This window comes from Pteropus medius, unplaced genomic scaffold (genome assembly GCF_902729225.1).
Source record: "Pteropus medius unplaced genomic scaffold, Ma_sr-lr_union100, whole genome shotgun sequence".
In the NCBI taxonomy this organism is placed as follows: Eukaryota; Metazoa; Chordata; class Mammalia; order Chiroptera; family Pteropodidae; genus Pteropus; species Pteropus medius.
This window is the reverse complement of record NW_024349799.1, coordinates 415,425-439,874: the sequence shown is the minus strand read 5'-3', so window position 1 is coordinate 439,874 and position 24,450 is coordinate 415,425. Positions and strand designations below refer to the sequence as shown.

The window sequence follows — 24,450 nt, the reverse complement described above, 5'->3', positions numbered from 1 at the left end:
CAGTATAAGAGCAGGCTGTGGAATGGACCAACTAGCTTACATAATGATCCTACTACTTATTAGCAATATGACAAGCTAACTTAATCTTCCTCACCCTAGTTTCCTCACTGTAAAATAGAAATAATAGCAGTACCTATCTTACAGAGTTGTGCAGATTACCTTCTAATAAAATTGGTATCTTCTACAAATCAGCAAAAATAAGTTTAATTATCTGTGCCCAAATTCAGTTCAACAAATATTAAGTGACTTATGTGGTTCTGGAAATGACCATATGGCCTTTGCCCTCAAGAAACGTACAACCTAAGTGTGATAAGACATAAACGAATAAGGAAGGAAACATATTAACACTGTAAGTGGTGCAGATAAGATCAGGGAAAGGCTTTATGAACAAAGTGGCATCTGAGATGAACTTATCCGGCAGTTAGTGGGGAGGATATTCTAAGTAAAGGCAATGGTTTGAGCCACTGGCATTTGGAGGCAGAAAATGAAGGCAGACTTGAAGAATGGTAAGTAGACCACTAGTAGCTAGAAAACAGCTTACTTGTTTGGTAACAGGAGATAAGATTGAAAGGGTTGGTTGTGGTCATGGTTTGGAGTACCTTAACTACCAAGGACTTGTATCTTTATCCTAAGAGTGATAGGAGGCAGGATACTGACATAATTAGATTTTCATTTTGAAAGTATAATACTGGCTGCAGTTTGGAAAGTGTATCAGTAATTTCCAGTTAAGATGGTTCCATAAATTCATACACTAATGTACCACCTTTGCATCAAACACACATCAATGATAGGAGAAATATATAAACAGAAAACCAAAATGATGTTATCAACCTAAAAAAACGAAATATAACATTAGAAACAAAAAATGTTGAGTAGGGCTGAAACAACAACTTGCTTAGTTCTGAGTCCAGAACAGGCAGTGAATACAACTCCTACGGGCCGTAGAGACTAAGAGTGTGCTATGTGAGATGGGGGCAGAGCCAGATTTATTGCCTAAAGCTGGGACAAGGGCGCGGCTCCTCGAAGTGGCAAAGGAGGCTGGGATAAGGAAAAAACTCTTTTAACTACCATTTGAAGTTATGGTAGCTGTAACTAGCTGTAAGCCCCAGGAATGAAGACACAGGCAATCTAACAAGTGACTGGATCTGTGATATTCACAATCTCAATACAGGACTCAGGAATTAGAAAGGCAAGTAATCCCAAAACTTTTAGGCACGGATAGGATCGGCGTAGGGAAAGTTAAGAGAGGGCATATGAAAGAAAGAACAAACAAGAACTTTAACCTGAAATTGAGTTTGCAAACCAAATTCTAAAATGTGAAGAAATTTAATGCTACGAAAGACAATAAAATCAACAATTAAAACAAATTTATGGATGAAATTAATTATATAAAAATTTCAAATATTTTAAGATAAGTATGTTTAATATGCTCAGATACAAATGAATATATTCCATTTAAGATGAGCAAGAAAATGTGAAACAAAAACAGGCAGAAATGAAACAGGAACAAATAGATGTTTAAAAGAATCAGAAATCTTGAATGAAATATAGTAATTGAATAATGAAGTCAACAGACATGATAAACTCCACACTGTTCACAATAAAAGATAATTTATGAATTGGAAGCTGGTACTGAGAAATTCACCCAGAATGCAGCACAGAAATACAGACATTTAGAGACTAAGTAGGAATTGGATGATGGAGATGAGTTCAAGAGGTTTTCCTGCCATTAATATCACAACATAAGTAGATCTTTTTGGGATAGGAAGATTTATTGTAATTGGAAAGCTTTAATTTAGATTAATTCTATACTTTTATATACATAAGCAATTTCTAGGCATTTATGGTTTAGATAAGACTGAGTGAGAAAAATGGTCTATTGATTAAATTAAATGATGCCATGTTGAGTTAACAAGCTTCTTTTTCACATTAAAGAAATGGTGCTGGTTATAATTACTTAACAAACACCCAAGGCAATGTTGATACTCAAACCTACCTGAGTATCTCTTCAAATCCTAGAATGCTTACTGCACAGGAGGTATATTAGGGTTATACACTTTCTGACCAGGTTTTTAAGAACTGCGATGAAATTATAATCATAAGTTTTAAAAACAAGGTCTAGTGCTGCTATGGATTACTGTGGATCTGAAGTAAAAAATTAACTTACACATTTCCAAAGAGGTCAGAAGCATAAGTCCTGCTTCTAAGGCTTCTGGCCAACTTGATATAGCATTAGTGATACTGAGTTACAGAGGCCTGTACAGTACCGGCAGAGACCTCACTCAAGCTCATACACTGTTCTTCTGACTCCTTTACTCCTGATGCTTACGCAATCTATTTGCCTGGTACATAATAAGGATGTTGTGAACAGCACTCAGAGTGCCCACATTGCCTGCACCATGAGGACACACAGGAGAAATCTCTGGTTTAAATACTAGGACTAATAGTACTTTCCATGAACAATTTGTTTCTATTTGATCTTATGAATTATGTGATTCCTACAAATCAATCAGTCTTATAGTGGAAATAACTTCCTCAGAAGGTATGCCAGAACTGGGCATCTTCAATTTTTACACTTTCTGCTATCCCTTCACTCTTTCCGCCTCCATCTCAGAACCTTTGAGAATCTCTTTAGGTAAAGAAAGATGTTTATAATGGGAATATTTTTGAATGATGTGAAGGAGATAAAAGGATGAACCCCTGTTCTTCACTGTATGTTTTCATCTTCAAGTTGACAGAATTTACAGCCAAATTAATAGAGTAATTCATGGTATGAATTGTGCGCACCAACCTCAAACCTCATATTTTTCCTTTGTGTTCTTATTTTAATTTTATTTTATTCTAACTTAAAGTTTTTTATTTTCTGCATTGTGTACATTATTATAACCATCTTACATCTCTTATATAACAAAGTGGAGCAGAAATAATCCATAAATAAAGAACATCCACTTTGGAGGTGGATGAATACTATTATCCTTCCTCATATTATCTAATTATCTAGAAAAAACCATGTGTAGATGAAATGCTGCAATAAAACCTAAGATTTGTATTGATCTTAATTAACCGATCTTAATTGTACTTGACTGAAAGAAAAATCAGCCTTTTCAATAGTGAAAAGTCTGAAATAGAAACTATTTTAACAGAAAAAAATTCTTATCTTAAAATATAAATAAAATATAAAATAAAAAATACAAAATAATAAAGTATAATTTTTAAATAAAATTAGGTAAGAATTTATATAGCTTCAAAAACATATTTATATGAATTTACTACTCACTCTAGAATTGCTGCTTCCCTTACAGACTTAAATATTTTTCGTTATTTTAATTAAATATTCTAAAATGTATATTATATTTTCATAGGTAGCCTCTACCTATCACATTCCTGAGAAGCGTGTTTTAAAATACTGTCATAGAAGCAAGATACACACAATAATGATTCACAAAGACAATCTCTCTACGTCCCAAATAGTTATCATATAAACATTATCAGTGACACATCAAGAGGAGAATCAACTTGCCATTAAGATTTTGCCAGAGAGAAAACAGATATGGGAGCTTGGCAACGCTGTGTTCCTAACAATGCTGTTCTAAGATATCAGATTACTTAACTAATGCAATTGGGGAAATTTTGTTCAAACACTGTGCAAAGTATACCCATTTGGGATATTTGGAAAGAGAGAGACATAAGGCTAAATCCACTATGGAAACTTTGCCTGGCTCCGTTCATCTTTCTACTTAATCCCTTGATCACATCACCAAAAACCCACCTATCTGACTGTTGATCATCATTCACTTCATTAGCAGTTGGTAAGAATAATTTTAGTGGTACAGACTATTCTAGGGGTCACATGACAAAACAACTCCTACAACGTGTCAAACTGGTAGAGTGGGTAGAATGGCACATGGATGGAAGTACCTAGTCAGTCTGGCATTACTTGACCTAGGACAATGTGACTTCCCTGAGTTATCATATGTCATGAAAGATGAATAGCAAAGGAAAAAAGAAACAACCATGTTTTGTGTTCTTCCGTGAATCCTGGATTGGCATCCATTAATGCCTATTTATTTTCCCAATTAACTCAGAGCACCAAGATGAGCCAGATGTAACTCTGAAAAATAAAATGTCAAGATTAGGTCTACCTCTCCCCAACCCCTGATAACAAGTTTATAGATTACAAAACTCTTTTATCAGCCCTTCTTAAACCCTAATGAAATAGGACTTAAAAGCTGCTACCAGATTGGCTGCCTCACAATCCAAATGAATGGTTTCCAATGATTTTTTTTTAATCTTAGGCTTATGAATACATACTAACAGAGACTTATTTGGGTGATTATTTTAGATGTCCTGGAGAGAGACATGGAATTCCATTGGTTTGATAATGAATACAATTACTTTCAGTCTCAGGTTTCCCCAATTAGCATATTCTCCGTTGGGATAGTTAACATACTTTTTTTTTAAAGTCATACTCTAGGTAACTTAAATTACCATAATGCTAATATAACTACTTGATAACATAACTGTTGGTTATGGAAACATGGCAAACTTCTATTCTGAAAGTGGAAGAAGTATATTATTCTTAGGACCAAGTTTTAGTACCTTAAAATGAGTTTCATATATTTAGTTTAACAAACAAATTCCCAATCTAGGAATCATTAAGACTTCTAATGATTTTGAGTATGTGACTTTTATAATTGCTTGTTTTTGTAAAGCAATATGAATGTACTTCCGAGAAACTGTTTTTACATAATAGTGGTTCTCAAAATATGGTCCCCAAGCCAGCAGCATTAGCATTAACTAGGAACTTTTTGGAAATATAAATTCTCAGCCCCACCCCAAACCTTCTGAATCAGGAACTCTGGGTGTGGGCCCACAATCTTGTTTTAGCAAGCCCTCCAGGTGATTCTGACGCACAATGAAGTTTGAGAAACAATATTCTACAATTGAGTAGAAATATTAGTGGTTAAGCTTATATAGCAAAGATTGATTTTAAAGTTTCTTATTTTTTAAAATATGAAGTTTAAAAAAATAAATGTAATAAATACTTTATACAATTATAAAAAATGTGTAATTGTATAAAAAAATGAAGTCCCTTCCTGGATTAGAGTTTAACCCAGAAATAACTGGATTAATAATTTTTCTGTATTTCCTAGCCTTAAAAAAACTGAGAGAATCACTTTTTAAATTCATAGTAAAGATACTATTGTTAACCAGTGGATTAAAATTAAGAAAATGTTTAGAAGTAATCTCCGATCACTTGTCATTTCCAATCATTAATAATCAACAAAACTTATGAAAATTAACTGGGAAAAATGACAAGTTTTCTATTCTAGGTTTCGAGACAGAAAAAAATTACTCAAACATGTTCTCAGAGCAGACATGGGGGCAGTATGTTTTTTGAAGGCAATATAGCAGCATGACATCCATGTCATTCTCCTTTTGAGACCCCATGAAGAAGACCTCTAAAGCCAGTCCTTAAGAGACAGTCCTCATGCACTAAAACTGTGCAAATCTTCACTTCTTTAAAATGACTTTTTCTCTTCTCTTTCTCCTTAATTCAAACTGGCCTTGGGCTCACCTGCTTCTTTTCTTTCCTTATCCTTCTGCATAATGCATGACTACTCCTTTAATCATTAAGCCTTTTGGTCAGCAACAGTCTTAAGAAAAAGCCTCAGGTCTGTTGACCACAGAAACAGTATCAGTCAAACTAAAGATAACATCTTGCAGCTCCACAGCTAAGAAGGTGGAAGACCCTACCAGTATACCCTTGAAACAAGACAGAACAAGGCCATGACTGACATCAGGACCTGATGCAATGATCAACTGCCTCCTACCCCAGCCCCTATCAATCAGTAGAGCCCAACTCTCTTAGCTCCCACGACTAATGAGTTTTCCCTGATATAACCTTTCCCCTGGAAGCCATCGGGGAAGCCAAGTCTTTGAGCATTAGTTTATCTCTGTCTCCAGGCTTGGGCCATTTCCTTAAATAAACCTCTTCTTCCTTTGCTGCAAACCCCTGTTGGAGTCTCTTTCGGCTTTGACGTGTGCAGGCAAAACGAATCCCTTGAGTTTGGTAACAGCAGGAGGAACAATCATATGTAGCAGAGTACTTAAAAGATAAGGAGGTATAATAAAAATTCCACTTCAATAGTTAATCTAATATTTGCCATTGCAAATATAGTAAGGTATTTTTGAGTTTCCTTGCTACTTATATTACTGAAATATAATTTCAAGTACAGTTAGTGTCAAACTTCACAACATTTCTACAAGTTTGGGCAAGAAAATATGCTCAGGATTATACACACAAAAACAATGAGCATAGTTTATTGTACCTTAGGTTCTTTATGGTACTGGAACATTTACACAAGGTTATGTAAATCAACAGAAAGAAATAAAATAACGGGTGGCAGGAAGAAAACTCACTGCCAAGTAAATGCCACTGCCAAATGACCTTTAATGGCCAATACCCTTTCCTCCATTTTCTTCCCACTGTAGTAAGACCAACTAAAAGATGGCAATCAAAACGAATTCTGCAGTGTTTCCACCAAACCACTTTCTATTCAATGGCCCAAACATGCTGTAAGAATGAAAGCATTCAGTGCTGATGTCTGGCTGTAATTCTTTTAAATTACATTATACGTTTTCATTCTGTGAAGCCGTTTTAACCAATTCTCAGTTATCTACAAAAATAGGGAGCAGAGTTTTGAACAGCTAGCAAGATTAACTAAAATGATGTACTTTTTTCCCTATACATCCTCTACGAGGGAAGCTTATGAATCATTGACAATCTAAAATGCAAGGTGCAAAAAGAGAAGGAACAGAAACATTAGGACCAAATCATGCGTAGGTGTTGAGTGTTTGGGCGGGGGGAGAGGGCAGAGGAGGGGAGAAAGGAAAAGGGAGATAATGAGAGAAAAAATGCAGGAGAAAAAGCTTTCCACGTTATATCCTTTTGTTTTCTTATTGAAGGGTTAAAATGTTGTCCCTATCCTGCAATCTTAAATTTCCAATTATTAATGAAGACTTGGTGGCTGGAAAAGAAAATTCCATCTTAAAATGAATGTTGTGAAAGTATGTGTAAAGTATGAGTCAGTGTATGTGTAAAGACTTTAGAATTCCTACCTGATCATTCTGGGAAAAATGATCAACAAAAGCATCACCTCTTTCCATATAAGACTACAGTAAAGGGATCTGATATTGAAAAAAAGAACCCAGGCAAAGACAGTTTGCATTGCCATGCTGAAACTCACTTCTAGTTCCTGGGGTAGACGTGACCAATGTAATAAGATATCACCAAATTCAGTATGTTAGTTATTAGAGCTATTCAAAAATATAAACTGTCATTCTCCTTTCAGGGATATGGTAGAATTGTCTTCCCTACCCTATTAAGCTCAGGTAACTTGCGTTAGCTGCTAATAAAAGATCAGCAGATGTGACCGGTATCCTATCTCAGCAGAAGCTTGATATATCAGTGTGTGCTTCACCACTTTCCCTTTTCCCTCTGTCACAGTGACTGACAATATTTCAGAAAGTTATTCTGGGTCCTAGAATGAGGATGATGATGACACAGATGGCTAATAATGGATATACAGTACGAACAAGAAATAATTTGTTTTAAGTCACTAAAATTTTGGGTTTATTACTGCAGCATAACCTAGCCTATCCTGACTAATATAATCAGTCTTTTACTTTCTCTATATTGTAGACATATTTCTTATTTAGTTACTCTACAGGGAAGTTGGGCTTTACATTTAAAGACTCAAGTTTAGATTCTAAGCATCAGTTCAAAAAGAATGAAGACTCAGAACTGGAAAAAAACTAAAAGAGTAGATTGTCAGTTATTTAAATTAGGAAACTAAACACATCATAGAAACTACCATGCTAAAAAAAAAAGAAAAAAAGAAGAAAAAAGAAAAAAGAAACTAGCATGCTTTTGTTTCTACAAAGTTAAGACCATGGACAACTAAATGCATTCACAAGGTTGCTGGGGGGTTTTTTCCCTTTTACATTTATTGGGATATGTGCCAAGCACTGCAGTTAAGTGCTTTTCAAGGAGTAGCTCATTTATCTTCATATAAGGCACCAGGAAGTTAATTTAAGTAATTTAGTCTAGGTCTCATAGCTAGCAAGGGAAATAAGAGTAAAACTCAAGAAGTCAGAGTTAACCCTGTAAAGCAGATGTTATTTCTAAGAGGTCATATAATTTACTATATATACATTTGTTCATTCATTTGTTAAATATCTAGTGAGCAGTTACTATGTTCAAGGCCTGTTCCTCATTGCTGAGAATATAATAGTGATCAAGACACAAAGACCTTCCAATATCAGGGAATTCACCATGGAGGAGACTGATAAAGAAAACAAAAAAACATAGATAACTGTAGATACTAAGTGCTATGAAAAAAAATTAAATCAGTTATCTATTGCTGTGTAATAAACCACCCCAAAACTTGAGTTAAAATAATCACTTATTTTCTCACAATACTATGGGCTGGGCTCAGCTGGACAGTTACTCTGTTCCACATAGTCTTGGCTAGGCTCATTCATGTATCCACAATCAGCTGGCAGGCTGCCTAGAGGCTGTCTGGTCCTGAAGGACCTTATTCACATATCTATAACCTTAGCTGAAATGAATGGTAGCCCCACTCTCTCTCTCTTTTCCTTCCTTCCTTCTTCCTTCTTTCCTTCCTTCTTCCCTCCCTCTTGCTCTGTCTCTCTCCATATGGCAGGCACCTCTTCCTCAAGGAAACTAACCTGGGCTTATTCACAAGGTGGTAGTTCCTAGAGAGTGACAGCCTAGCTGCATGGCCTTTTAAGCCCTTGCTTGGAAGTCCTACAGTATCACTTCTACCACATTCCACTGGTCAAAACAAGCCATAAGGTAAGCCCGGATCCAACAGATTCCATCTCCTAATGAAAGAAACTGAAAAAATACTGGCCATTTAAAAATCCATCACAGAAGTAAATAAGGTTGATGTAAATGAAAATATAGGCAGAGAGTGGGTGAGCAGAATGGGGTTACTTTAGAAGAATCAGGGAAGACATCTAAAGTGCTGATAATGATAGTGCCATTTGAAAAAGAACATTTAATGCTGAAGGAATAGCAAGCACAAAGATCTGAGGCAAGAACAAGTTTGATATGTTTGAGGAACAGGAAAAATTCTAGTGTCTATAATTCAGTGAAAGACAATAAGGGGAAAAAAACAGAGATGAGGCTGCAAAGAGAAGTAAAGATCAGATGATAAAAGGTACTATAATACATGATAAGAAACTTGGACTTTATTCTAAGAGTAATGGAAAGTTATTGAGGCAAGAGTGAAAAAGTAAGACCACTTGGAGTTTAGGTGAAAGATGACGTTACTGGAGATGGAAGAAATACATTAGATTACAGGATATATTTGGAGCTTATGACCAATAAAACTCGTCAGTCAACTGGATGTGGGACTAATGAATAGGAGTAATTGAGGCTAGAATCCTTGGTTTTTGGCTTGAGCGACTGAGTAGCTAGTGGTACCAATTACCCACTCTCTTAGGCTTAAAAAAATGAATACAATTTAATTTCTACCCCTCCTTATCAATGCAATACTCTTCCTCAGATATGTCAGCAGAGTCAAAATAACATGTTGTTGGGTGATTGCTATTCATAAAAAGAAACTTATGAACCTAACACTGCTCTAAAAAATAAAAGTTTATTAAATTAAAAGAAATCCAATCCAAGAAAAACTGAAACACTATATATTACAGCAGGTAATGAGAAAGAGATGTTAGTCCAAGTGCTACATAAAGGTGACTCAAATGCCATACAAGGATTCATACCTGACACAATTTAATTTAGTCACTGTTTCTCCCAAATTACAACCTATTTTCGAGAATTGATATTATAAGACTGTTTATGCAATAGTTATTTTTTAAAAAATTCTTATATATTTTGGGTAAAAAGTACACTCCATTCTAACATTCTAAATACCATCTTTAAGAAAAAAGTCATACACAAACACAAGAATCACTGTTAATAGCCAACAGAATGTACAATATAGTATGAATTTCATATTTAGATAATGTAACCGTTAGCCTAATCATGTTCCTAGCATTGCCATGATTGGTCTACAGTCATGGCCCTTTCTAATTCATTTGTTTAGCCTTCTATAAATTTGGGCAAAAATCTTATTTTGCCCAAATTTATAGAAGGCTAAACAAATGAATTAGAAAGGGCCAAGGCTAGTCCCATCTGAATATAACTATACTCTAAATTATGTCAGCTTATTATCTACCCAAGATTGTTTCTCTAAAAATGCAGACACTATAAATGCAAAAACCAAAACTTTTAAAAGAAAACGGAGGCATAAATCTCTATGACTCTGGATTATACAATGATTTTTTAGATATGACACCAACAATGACAGACAACAACGACAACAAAAAATAAACTGGACTTCATTGAAATCAAAAACTTTTGTGCTTCAAACTATACCATCAAGAAACTGAAAAGAGAATTGAAATGGGAGAAAATATTTGCAAATCATATATATGATAAAGATTTGGTATTCCAAATATATAAAACATTACAATTCAACAACAAAAAGGCAAATAACCCTATTAAAAATGGGCAGAAGATTTCAATAGACATTTCTCCAAAGATATACAAACAGCCAATAAACACACAAAAAGATGCCTAACATCCTGTGACATTAGGAAATGCAAATCAAAACCACAATGAGATCCACTTTATACCCACTAGGATGGCTATAATAAAAAAGATTGATAATAACAAGTGTTGATGAGGATGTGAAGAAATCAGAACTCTTATACACTGTTGATGGGAATGCAAAATGATACAGCTGCTTTGGAAGTTTGGCAGTTCTTCAAAAGGTTAAATAGAGAATTACCATAGGACCTGGTAATTCCACTCCTAGGTATATACCCAAGAGAACCAAAAATATGTCCATACAAAAATTTGTACATGGAAAGTTCACAGCAGCATTATTTCTAATAGCCAAAAAGTAGAAATAATCAAAACGTCAAAATGTTCACAAATGAATGGATAAATAAAATGTGGTAGATTCATATAATGAAATATTATTCATGCTACTGAAAAAGGACCTGATACAAAGACCCCACATATTATGAGCCTCACAGTGTTCCTGGCCTCATCTCTTCTTACCTTATAGCTTGTAACTGCATGTGAACTTAATTTAATATAGTTTTTTGTCTCTGATTCAAGCTGGTTTTGCCCAGATAATGGCATTGTGACTCACTTGCCTTTTCCCCCCATCCTTATCCTCCATATGCCTGCTCCTTTAACCATTAAGACTTAGGACATAGATTAACTGAGCCTCAGGTCTATAACCATGAGGACAATAGGTTTCAGTTAGACTTTAGACTAAGGATAACATCGTGGCTTTAGATGTGTTTCAGCCTCAGCCTCATTGAGGCTGAACTACAACCCCACCAACCAAGGAACCAGGTCGCACAACCAGATGGGATGTTGCTATGGCTGATTCCAGAACAGGATACAATGATCAATTACCTCATTCTCCTTTAATTGTCCAATCAGTAGCACCCACAACACCAACTCCCTCAGTTTCCACGATGGCTAATCTGTGCGCCTGTAATGCTCAGGGAACCAGTCCTTTGAGCGATAACTTGCCTACGTCTCTGTGACTTGTAACTCTCTAATAAATGCATATTCTAAATAGCCCAACTCCTGTGTCAGTCTTTTGGCTGAGTGGTGCAGGCAGCAAAAGTTTCTGCTGACGTCAATAATAAGACAGACTCTGGCTTAAAAAATATATAAAAATATATATTCATATACATACATACATACAAACATATATATATAAATGAAAATTGAGAAAGTAAAATAAATTTACAACCAGAACTTATTTTTAGCTCCTAAATCTCTATCACTCCTAAGATATAGGTTCTGAGATCAAGCACATGTCATCATGGTGCTACTCCTTAAATAATGAATGTAAAAATGGTCTTTTCTCATTTATGAACTTACAGAGAACAATGTTGGATATATAATTAACCATTAATGGAAAAGAACCAAAAAGAATTTGTGACATACTATACAGTGAGTTCATGGGAAGAACGTAAATGATCTGCATATTATTCCACAGAAAAAAACCTGGAAACTTCTTCACGCAAACATGAAAAAACTCAAGACCCATAGAATTAGGACTTCTAACCTTGCTTATAGGCAATCGTATTGAGAGAGATAAAGAGGAAAAAGACAGTCAAGAATGTTTCCTTTCTGGACTATTTTATTTAACTTTGTTCACAATTTTTAAAAATGTATTATCTAAAAAGTGAAAGGCAAAAACTGTCCAGTTCTTTTCACTTAGCAGATTCATGGCACAAATGTGACTAAATAATTGAAACAATCATGTAATAACAAATCTTGAAGAAATGGGTTCTATTTGGGTACTTTTATATACTGTTGGTAGGAGCTCCAATCATTTTGGAAAGCAATTTGGCAATATGTAGTGAGACCTTTGCAAATATCCATACTCTGTGACTCAAGAATTTCTATTTCTGGGAATCTATTTTAAAGAAATCATCTGAAACGTACACAGAAATCTTCTAAGCATTATCTACCATAGTGAAAAATGGGAAATAATCTAAGTTGTCCACCAAAAGGAAAATGATTTTAAAATTGTGGTACCTCCATAAGATATAGAGTATTGTATAGTTATTTCAGAATATTTACCAAGTATGCCTTTTTACTTTTTTCTTTTCCTGAATTCGATTCATTTTTTATACTAAAGTAATAGATAAACTCATTGCAAAAGAAAATTTAAAAAATAAAATAAAAAATAGAGATCCTCTTATTCTTTTATATTCTATTCCCAACTCCCAAAGTTAACTACTGTTCAGTTTTTACATGTGTGTAACTTCTAGAAATTTTCTAGGCATATACGAACTTACCTAACAAATGTTAGTTAGGTAATAAATGTTTCTATATATATCAAGTCCTGGATTGATAGATATTTACATTGATTAGACATTTCTGCTTATAAACAATGATATAACTAACATACTTGGATATATAACTTTATGTACTAGTGTGAATATATCAGTTCCTACAAGTACAATTTCAACATTTTAGGCAAAGTTATTGCTAAATCACCCACCCAAAATATTGTCTAATACCCTTCTCCCTACCACTCCAAACCATTCAAAATATAGGCTACTGGTAATTTTTAAATCTCTGCCAATCTGGAAGATAAAAATTTTAATTTGCATATCTATAAGTATAAATAAGGTTTCCATTGTATAGTTTACCTTTTCTTATAGGCTTATGACACTTTCCTTGGTACAGTCAGGAAATTAGCCCTTTGTTACATGTTATAAATTGTTTTTCAATTTTTTGTTGACTTTTAGCAGTGCTTATAGTATTTTTTACTGTCTAGGAAATTTCTCTAGTCTTCCCATTAGGGGTCTTGAATTTTATGTACGGTTCGAAGGTCCTTCCCATCTCAAATGGAAAAGGAATACATGTTTTCTTCTACTACTTTTATAATTTCATTTTTATAGTTTTCAACTGTAAATTAAAATGTATACAATTATTTACATAGTCAGAGCTCTACAAGGTAAAGAAACAGAAAAATACTGCAAGGATTATTGCTAAATGACAGTGATTATTGCTAAATGATAGCATTATATCTGATTTTTATTCTGTAATTTCCAAATTTTCTATAATTACTTATATTACTTTTATAATTGATAATAATGCATTGCTTTTACAATCAGAAGAAAAATTTCTTAAAATTATCGTATTTAAATTTTTTCTTAAGTTTTTGATGGTACAGGCTTCACTTCTCAATCAAGTATTGAGTACCTGATCTAGATTGAGTCTAATACTAAAGCAGAGCTTTGTATTTCCTTTTAACTCCACTGACATGGATGAGTTGACAGGAAAAAAATCTTAAACTGCCAAATAATTGTCTCTTGAAAGCAAGAGTTGTAGTTCCATTTGGGAAGTTCATTTAAATAGTAACCACAATAACAATTACACCCACTAAGTACTTACTATATGTCAAGTGCTTACATATATTAACTTATTTACTCTTCACAACATCTTTATAATACGGTTTTATTATTATCTTCTTTTAATAGACTGGGAAACTAAGGCACAAGAGAGAGTAAGTAACTTTCTCAAACTATGAAAGCTATGAAGTGGCAGGACCAGGACTGGAATTCAAAGGGTCTAGCTAAACTGAAATGCTATTAAATGACTAACAGAAAAAACAGGAACCTACTTCTGACAACCTAAAAAGTATTAAAGAATGAAACTAAGCCACAAAAAGGCCTGAGATAGATTTATCCAAGAAATTTTTTTTAAGGGTGAGTCTATGGGAAATATGATATACCTTCATTTATCTTTTTACAAATCTCTAGCTTCAGATTTGAGAAAAAAACTTCAGAATGAAGTTGATTTCATTCCTCCTTATTCAGGTGTTATCTTTAAGCCGAGTCTTTGAGTTGAGGTTTCCTAAATATAAGGCCAGTGCGCTGCCACATGATAGTGCTCTGAAGAGTTGCATAATAACAATTATGTACTTGTCACATAAACTCTTGCTTATATTGAATTCTTTTAAGAGTAAAAGCTAAAAGTACTGGCAAATGTCTACGATTTTCCCGTTTTATCTTTTGTTCTTTACCTCTCTATTTGCCAAAATCTGCTAGAATCTTTCAAAATGTGCAATTTTTCTTCCATAATGCTGGGAGATGTTCCCGCTACATAATCTTCAACATACTACCTTCTCCCCAAAATTTAGCCTAATTTGGGCTATATATTTCTGGCAAGCTAATTTTTAGTGCTTTGTATAAAGCTGAAGTCAAACAAGAGGTAAATAAATATGATACTTTCTAATTCTCACAAATTAGATGGGGAATTTTTTAGAATGAGTCCTTCTGATTCAGAGCTCTACCAAGCATTAGTGATAATTTCAGGCTTCCTTTTTTGGCTTTGCCTGTGTCAATATTACTGCCTCAAAGGCCCCTTTTCAAGTACATAAGAGACAAAAATATTTTCAACTTGCTTTTGTGTGTGTTTCTTTTTTAAATAAAGGATTAAAAAGTACATACTTGACCATAAAAATTTAAGTACAAACATATAAGGCATATAAAGAAATTTCTGTAAATTGACCTTGTCCTTTGTTAGTACTTGTAAGCTTTTCTGAGTATAAATGGCCAAATTAGACTAGTAGAATCCCTGAGAAAAAGCTTTTAAGTTGGCAGCAATTTTAAAGAAATAACAGAGTTTAACTACAGATGAATGACCACCGATTGTTAGAGATAAGAGCCACAAGCCTGAAACCCTGGAGGTTTCTACAATCTAATTTTGATGTTATGACTGCTTTCTAAAGATTTACTGCACAAAATTAGCCTCAATTTTCTAATTTAAACTGTAAAATGGGGATTAAAATAGTTGTTCACTGCTGTTATAAAAAAGCATGATATTCCTATTAGAAATTACTATGACATTTATGAATTGATAGAACAAATGATTACCTTATGCCCCTTCAAAAAAAAAAAAAAAAACTCCTTAGGTTTATTTACAAACATACTATATTTGAAAAAAAATGTGAGTAATAAATGATTAATATCTCATGATAGTAGACGTTGATAATTTTCAAATAGAGGAATGTGACCCATGGGGAAATGACAGCGGAACCCCAAAGAGAGAGCAGAGACCTAGGAGAAAGTTTGCTAAAGGCTATAAAATGGGCTGAACTGGCCCTTTATTACATGGACTTTTTAATCTCTCACTCTTGCCTGTCCTGTAAGAGCCACTTACTTGCCAGAGAGGGAAACAATGAATCTTAGACAGTCACTATGGCACCTTTAAAAGCTTTATTTTTTAAAGGAAGAAAAAATAGAGAGCAATGAGACTCAAGGAAGATCACAAACGGGTACAATAAATATTTCTAGAGATTTGGAATAACAAAATAAAACTTGTACTTACAACTTGAGACTCACGAGCTTTAGGAAACATTTTGGCAACATTGAGCCCATCAATGACAATATCAAAAGGAGGACAGTATTTCACAAAGTTCTTAAATCTCTTAAGTTCCTAAAAAAGAAAAATCAGACAAAACATTAATAAGAACATAGTAAGCATGTTATTATAAACACACTGCTATGACTTTTATTATTGTTTTGGGAATTCGAAATATTCATCCCTTAAAGACACACACTCACAAAGATACTTTCAAAATCTGAAAAAGCTAGCCTCATAGATATAACTGCATATAATTAATTATCTGATATACCTTATAATCTCATAGTGCTTTACACTTCACAAAGTACATTCCCGCACTATTTTATTTGATCTGTAGCCAGCCATCCAGTCTGCTAAATTGACACACATGATAATTATGATAAGAATGAAATGTCGAAATCTCTATGTCCTGTTGTAAACCAAAGAGAAGTAAACCTCAGATATGCCAGTCTATCAGTACAACTATGTTGCAAGAGTAATTTGTAGCTCCTCTTTTGTCAAGAGGCTTTTGTTTAATTGTAGCTGTTTTGAGTTGAAAATTCATTCAACAAATATTTGTTGAATATCTACTATATGTCTAATAGTTACCAAAGAGACAAAAAATTCTAACTTAATTGAACTTGAATTTTAGTATGAGGAGACACAAAATAAATCAAATAAGTAAGTAAATTATATTAAATATCAATTGTGATGAGTGCTATGGAGGAAAGATATGGAAGAGAGGGAGTTTTTATTTCTGGTAATGATGGAGTAGTTTGTATTAGACTACCAGATAATAATAAATTCTATATAAAAAATTACTATTCAAAACTACTACAGAATGACCAAAAGCAGGTAGAAATTGGAGGGAACACAAAATTTGAAGGGTTTAGTAGTTTCAAACATGTCTGAAAATTCTTTGACATTCTTCCCCACTCAAAAAGTAGAGTCTAATTCCCTCTGTGTGATTATGAGCTATCCTATGTAACCGTCTCAATGAGCAAAATGTGGCAGAAGTGATGCTATATGGCTACTGAGGCTAGAAAATAAAAGGCAGTATAAACTTCCATCTGGCTCTCCTTCCCAGGATTCCTGCTTTTGGAACCCAGCCATCATGAGAAAGCCAGCTGAGTCCCAAGCAACAGCTAGGATTAACCATCAGACCTATGAGAGTGAAGATTTCAAGAAGACCACAGCTTCCCACTTGATTACAAAAGTAGGAGACCCAAGCAAGTACCATCCAACAGACTAGGCAAGCCCTAGAACCATGAGAATAATAATAATAATAATAAATAATTGTTTGTTTAATGTTACTACATTAGGGAAAGTTTATGTACTTAGAGATAACCAGAAAAGAATGAAATTATACAAGGTGAAATTTGTCTGTATGTGGCTTTTTGCCAGAGGGCATTCTCCAGTCTGCATGGTTGACAGGGACAGCTGGAAATCAAACAGAAAGCTGCAGACTTACTGGTTTGAGAAATAAGAAGACAGAGTTTGAGACTGCCAGAGAGGCTGAACAGTGAGAGAGGAAATGCTAGAAAGGCGAGAACCACAAAAATCTGTGCATAACTCTACCCAAATCCTTAGCTAACTCTTGATCTGTACATCCACTGAGGAGACTCCAAAAAGCCCAGCAAAAAAGCAACAGATGAAAGACTTGAAAGGCCTGAGCCGAGACTTCAGTTACAATCCACTAAAAGGGAAACAGAGTCTGCAGTTTGAGTCTAAGAAAGTTTAACAGCCTGCTAAAGCAGGAAGATGACAGAATCTAGAGCCTTTGCAATATGTTCTTCAAAATGTTCAATATACAATAAATATACAAAATATACAAAAAGAATAATACAATATACAAAAAAAATACAATAAAAAATTAACAGGAGAAGAAATAGGAAAATGTGACTCAATCAAGAGAAAAGAAAGTCAATATAAGTCAATCTAAGGTCCAGATGCTGGAGTTAGCGGGCAAAGCAGAGAAAACACAGACACAACGGACGGTTCCCGGCTTATGATAGTTCAACTTACAGTTTTTCAACTTTACATTGGTGCGAAAGCGATACACATTAAACAGAAACCATACTTTTAATTCTGAATTTTGATCTTTTCCCGGACTAGCAATGTGTGGTACAATACTTTCCCATGATCTGGGCAGCGACAGCAAGCCACAGCTCCCAGTTAAGCATGTGATTATGTGGGTAAACAACTGATACTCTATAGTAGACAATGTTTTTAGGATATTGTGCTCTGAGCACATTTAAGGTAGGCTTGGCTAAGCTATGCTATTTGGTAGTTTAGGTGTATTAAATAAACTTTTGACTTATAATATTTTCAGTTTAGGATACGTTTATCAAGATGTAACCTCAATGTAAGTCAAGGAACATCTGTAGAAACTATAAAATGAACAGTCTATAACCAAAAGCACAAATGTGAAATAAAATATTCACAAGCTAGACTTAACAGCTGACTGGAGATGGAAGAAGAGTGAGTGAACACAAATGACAAAGCAATAGAAAGGATTAATCTGAAGGAAAAAAAAGATTGAAAGAAAAATATGAATAGAGCTTCAGTAACCTGTGGAACAATGTCAAACAGACCAACATATGTGTAGTCTCCAAGAGGAGAGAACAGAAAAGAGAATGTAGAAAAAAATAAATGAATAATAGCTAAAATTTCCACAAATTTCATGAAAAACATAACTTAGAGACTCAAGAAGCAAGGAAAACTCAAAACAGGATAAATACAAAGAAAACCATAACAAAAGCATAACTAGGTACATCATAGTAAGATGGCTGAAAATCAAAAATAAAATAATCTTAGAAGGAGCCAGAAAAAAAAGGATACATTACATGTAAGAGAATGATACAAATGAGAGTTAAATTCTCAGCACAAAAGAGCCAGAAGGCAATGAAAGGTATCTTTAAAGTGATGACAGAAAACAAAAACTCCTGTCAACCTAGAATTCTATAGCTACAGAAAATCCTTCAAGAATTGAGGTAAAGAAGCACAGTGAAAAATATATTTTCAGGGAAACGAAAACAAGAGAATTCATCACCAGCAAGCCTGCATCATAAGAAATGCTAAAGCAATTTCTTCAGGATGAAGGGAACTAATATCAGATGGAAACCAGGATGTAAAAGAAAAAATGGAAAACATCAGAAATGGCAACTATATAGGTATTATAGAAAAGAATCTTTTTTCTTCTTTTAATTTCTTTAAAAGATAGGACTGCTTCCAGCAAAACTTATCCTAACACTGAACTATGGGTTTTAAAACATACGCAGATGTGGTATATATGACAATAATAGCATAAAGACCAGGAAGTGATAAATGGAATTCTACTGTGGCAAGGTTCCTATATTACATGTGAAATGGTACAACCTAAACTCTAGGAAGGCTATATTAAGTTAATTCCCAAGGTCTACATTAAAAAATAAGGCAAAAAAAGAAAAAAGATGACATAGATGATAGAGGCTCTGTTTATCCCTCTGGTGACTAAATCAAAGTTGTGATGGAAACGAGGAGCAGCAGCAAGGAAAAATTGCCTGGGATCTAGATGAACAAGCCATACAACTACGAAGAAATCCAAGAAAGCACCCTGCAGTGGCAGAAGGTAGGATGGGGAGAGGATGCAGGACTGCCTGGACCCCAGTGGCTGAGTGAGAGGAGGCTGCGGCAGAGGCAGACACCTCTTAAAGGGACCCTGTCCGTGATTTTCGCGGTGATGGACCTGCTCACTCTGAGCATCAGTGCCGATTAGGCTGAGCGCAGGAGGCACCAGGGACTTACAGAGAGACATTGTTGGAATGAGGGCCGAGGTGAGTGAGAATCGCTTGGTACAGAAGTGCTGGCAGTATCCACTGTTCCCCGTTGAGCCCTCCCCGCTACCAGTGCGCCATAGTTGTGACATCATCAAACTGGATGGATAACAAAGGTCACTCCGCCCAGAGGATTCCCTGAAACTCCACCTCCCCCAACTCGGGCCCCACACAAACAACATCCAGGTGTATCCTCAGTGAGTCAGGTGCTCCTTGCTGAGACTCACACTGGTAGAGGCAGCTGCCCTTGGTTTCTGGAGTGGCCTTTTGAGGCAACTATAAGCACTGCATCTGGGGATTGCTTGCTGAATCTTAACAGGTGGCCCCAGAGGGGTAGAGGCTTGGCTAAATTTGGCCTGCAGCTGAACCTCTCTCAGGACTGTGCCACTGAACCTACTTCACAAATCCACACTAATAAGAGTAGAAGACTTAGGAGCTTTGCTTAGTACGTAGAAACAGACACAGAAAGACAGCCAAAATGGGAAGGCAAAGAAGGCATATGACAGAACAGAACAGAACAGAGATCCAGATATAATGGAGTCAAGTAATCTAACAGAGGCAGAATTCAAAATACTAGTTATAAAGATGCTCAATGAACTTTTGGGAAGTGTAGAGAACTCCAACAAAGAGATAAAAATGGAAATGGAAATTGTAAAAGGGAACCAGTCTGAAATGGAGAACACATTATCTGAGATAAGAAGTATATTAAATAGAATAAGCAAAGGAATAAATAAAGTGAATAAAGGAGAGGATCACATGCCCTATCTAGAGAACAGGAAAGCCAATCAGACAGAATGGCAAGAAAAAAGATGACGAGACTATAAAAATAATTTAAGGAGGATTTGGAACACTATTAAGGCTCCAAATATTCATCTGATCGGCGTAACTGAAGAAAATCAAGATGTTGAACAGAAGAAATAATGATGGAAAGCTTCCCTAACCTGGTGAAGGAAATGGACATAAAACCCCAGGAAGCTCAGAGAATTCCAAAAATCAAGGATCCAAAGAGGCCCACACCAAGACACATCATAATTAAAATGCTGAAGTTTAAATACAAAGAAAGAATACTAAAAGCAGCAAGAAAAAAAGAAATAATTACTTATAAGGACATACTCATATGACTGGCAGCTGATTTCTCAAAAGAAACTATGCTGGACAGAAGGGCTTGGCAAAAAATATTCGACAGGGTGAAGACTCAGGATATACAACAAAGAATAATTTATCCAGCAAAGCTATCATTTAGAGTTGAAGGGCAGATAAAGAGCTTCCCAGACAAAAACAAACTAAAGGAATATCACCGTCAAGCCAGAATTACAGGAAATGTGGGAGGGACTTCTTTAAGAAGAAAAAACATGTATCAAAAACAGGAATAAAGAATGGTAACAACTACATTCCTATCAATAAGTACCTTAAATGGAAAAGAATTAAGTGTTCCAAACAAAAGATAGAGTGGCTGAAAGGATAAGAAAAAAAGACCCCTACATATGAAAAGGAAGGGAATGGAAAAAGATATTGCTTTGATGAACCTAGAAGGTATTTAGGTTAGAAAGAGAAAGATAAACGCTGTATGATTTCACTTATATGCAGAATTTAAGGAGTAAAAAGGACAAACTAATCAAAAACAGACTCAGAAATATGGTGGACAATTTGGTGACAGACAGAAGGGAGGAGGGTTTGGGGGGCTGGGAGATGGGGTGAAAGGTTAAAGAAGTACAAATTAGTAGCTGATGGATGGTCATGAGGATGGAGAGCATGGCATAGGGAATGCAATTAGCATTAATACATCGTCTAGGTAGAGGGTCAGGGGAGGGAGGGAGCAATTGGGGAGATCATTTTACTAACTATACAGATGTCAACCCAATGTACTAGATACTTGAAACTAATTAAAATTTTTAAAAAAATTTTTTAAAGAAAGCTTTCAGCTTCAAATGCCAATCAAAAAAATTAAATAAAATAAATAAGGCAAAAAAAGGTACAAATGAAAAGCCAGCAGAAGAATTAAATGAAACATTTAAAAAATTCTGATTAATTCACCCCCCCTAAAAAAAAAAAAAATGAAAGGAGGAACAGAAGGATTGAAAATAAAAAGTACATAAATAGAAAACAAATTGCAAAATACTTAAATTTGACACCATCAAAAATGCTGTTTAAAATAGATGTGCTTTAAATATAAAAGTACAGATAAGCTGAAAGTGAAAAGCAGGGGAAAATATATATCAGTAAGCTTAAGAAAGTTGAAGTGGTAACATGAATGTTATAAACAAAACGGACCTCAAGAAAAACAGTATTACAAAAAAGGAAAAGGGACACTTCATAATGAGAAGATCAACAGATCAAGAAGTCATACTCATAAATAAGAACAGAGCTTTGAATACATTAAGCAAAACTTGACAGAACTTAAAGGAGGTACAAAGGAGGTACAAATAAGTCTATAAGTATAGATGGAGAGTTCAACATTCCTCTCTCCATAATGATAGAACAAGTAGATAAGAATCAGTAAAGATAGAGAAGACATGAACTACACCAATAATTACTTTGATTTGATTGATATCTAAGGGATTCTATACCCAATACTGGCAGAATATTTATTATTTTCAAGTATACATGGAACACCAAGATTGACCGCAAGCTCTAGGTCATAAAATAAGTCTCAATACATTTCAAAATATTACACTCTGAAAGAGTATGTTTGCTGATCCCATACACACAATTAAATCAGAAACCAATAGCAGAAAGATATCTATAAAAGTCCCAAATATTTCTAAATTATACTTCTAAACAACCCATGGGTCAAAAAAGAAATTACACAGGAAATTATAAAATATTTTGTACTAAGTAGTAATAAAATATAAAATATCAAAAGTTACGGAATGCATTAGAGCAATACTTAGAGGGAAATGCATAGTTTTAAATGTTTATTTGAAAAAAGTCTAAAATCATTGATCTAAGTTTTCCCCTTAAATTAGAAAAAGAACAAATTAAATTTTAACTAAACTAGATTAACAAAGCACAGAATCAAAGAAATAGAAAACAGAAAAACGAGAAAATTAGCAAGAGAAAGAGCTGGAGAAAGATGAACTTCAATCCCTATCTCAATCAGTCAAAATTTATTTTGAAATAGATCATAAATCTAAACCAAAAAGCTATAACTACGAAAACTCTAGAAGAAAACTGGCATATTCTTCACATCGGAATTAGCAAAAATTTCTAAGGCAATGCATAAAGTCATCACCAATATTCAAATAGTATGCTTTTTGATATAATGTCTTGGAGAAGGACAATAGCATTTTTGTGATATTCTAGTCAAAAAGGCATGACTTTAATCTAATATAAAGAAATATCAGATAAAGCAATTTCTCAAATTGAGAGACATTCTACAAAATAGGCCTACAGGTTTTTTGTTATTCTCAGCTCAAAGAAAACTGAAATTTTTATTGCAGTTGGAAAGAGACCAAGAAAACATGGCAACTATACCTCAAGTGTGATCCTGGATTAGATCTAGAAAAGGAAACACTTATAAAAGGATATTATTGGAACAAGTGACAAAACCTGAGTACCAACTATGGATTAGATAATATTATTGTATCAATGCTACAAAGATGGAGAACTTCTGTTACGGCAATAAGTACATGAAAAGATACTCAACATAATTAGTCAGTAGGGTAATGTAAATTTAAAACCACCATGAGATACTATGCACCTGCTAGAACAGCTAAATTTAAAAAGACTGACCAAAACAAGTATGTGGAGCAACTCAAACTTTCAAACATTGAATGGGAATCCAAAATGGTACGACCATTTTGAAAACAGTTTGGCAACTTTCTTATAAAGTTAAGCATTTATTTATCTTACAACTCAGCAGTCCCACCTTGTGGTATTTATAGAAGAGAAATGAAAATCTACATCCATACATAGACTAATACATAAATGTTAATAATGACTTTTTTCCTAATCGCCAAAAACTGGAAACAATTCAAATGTTCATTAACTGGTAAATGAATGGGAATAAAAAGTAGTATCCAGACAATTGAATCCTACTCATCAATAAAAAGAAACTGTTGCTACACATAACAACATGGATGAATCTCAAAAGTATTATGCTAAATGAAAAAAGGTAGACATAAAAAACTACTTACATACTTTGTGATTCCATTTATATGAAATTTAAAACAAAACTATACTAACAGAAAGCCGATTAATGGTTCTAGGAAGTAGAGAGAGGGAACTGACTGCAATGAACACCAGGGAACTGTTGGGGGAAGAAGGATGTAAATGTCCCATATCTTGATTAGGGAGGTTATTATCAACTGCCTGCATAAGTCAAAACTCACTGAATTGTACATTGGCAAATTTAAGTGTATGTTAACTATACCTTAATAAAGCTGATTAAAAAATAAAATAAAGAAAATTCTAATACTATATATATTTCATCTTTAAAATAAACATTGATCCATATGCATGCTTTCATTTCCCATTTGACTTCTTTGGCTTTACTATCCCTGCCAACTCCAGTTGTGGGGGACCTACCTCTTTCTTTTCTACTCAGGAAACACTGTTGTTGTTGTTGTTGTTTTTGTTGTTTTTAACTTTTCAATGTTCTTTATTTGACTAAACATTATCCTCTATATGCCCAGTGATTTCAGCAAC

The 24,450-nt window shown here is 34.4% G+C and overlaps 1 protein-coding gene across 7 annotated transcripts in view; it reads right to left on the bottom strand.

Moving 5' to 3' along the window:
- Positions 1-24,450, bottom strand: part of PRORP (protein only RNase P catalytic subunit) — a 115,324-nt gene that overhangs the window by 58,202 nt on the left and 32,672 nt on the right. For all 7 annotated transcript variants that reach the window (XM_039885652.1, XM_039885650.1, XM_039885654.1 and 4 more), the window contains exon 5: positions 15,974-16,081. In XM_039885652.1, coding sequence (XP_039741586.1) covers positions 15,974-16,081 — 108 coding nt within the window. The remainder of the gene's footprint in view (positions 1-15,973; positions 16,082-24,450) is intronic.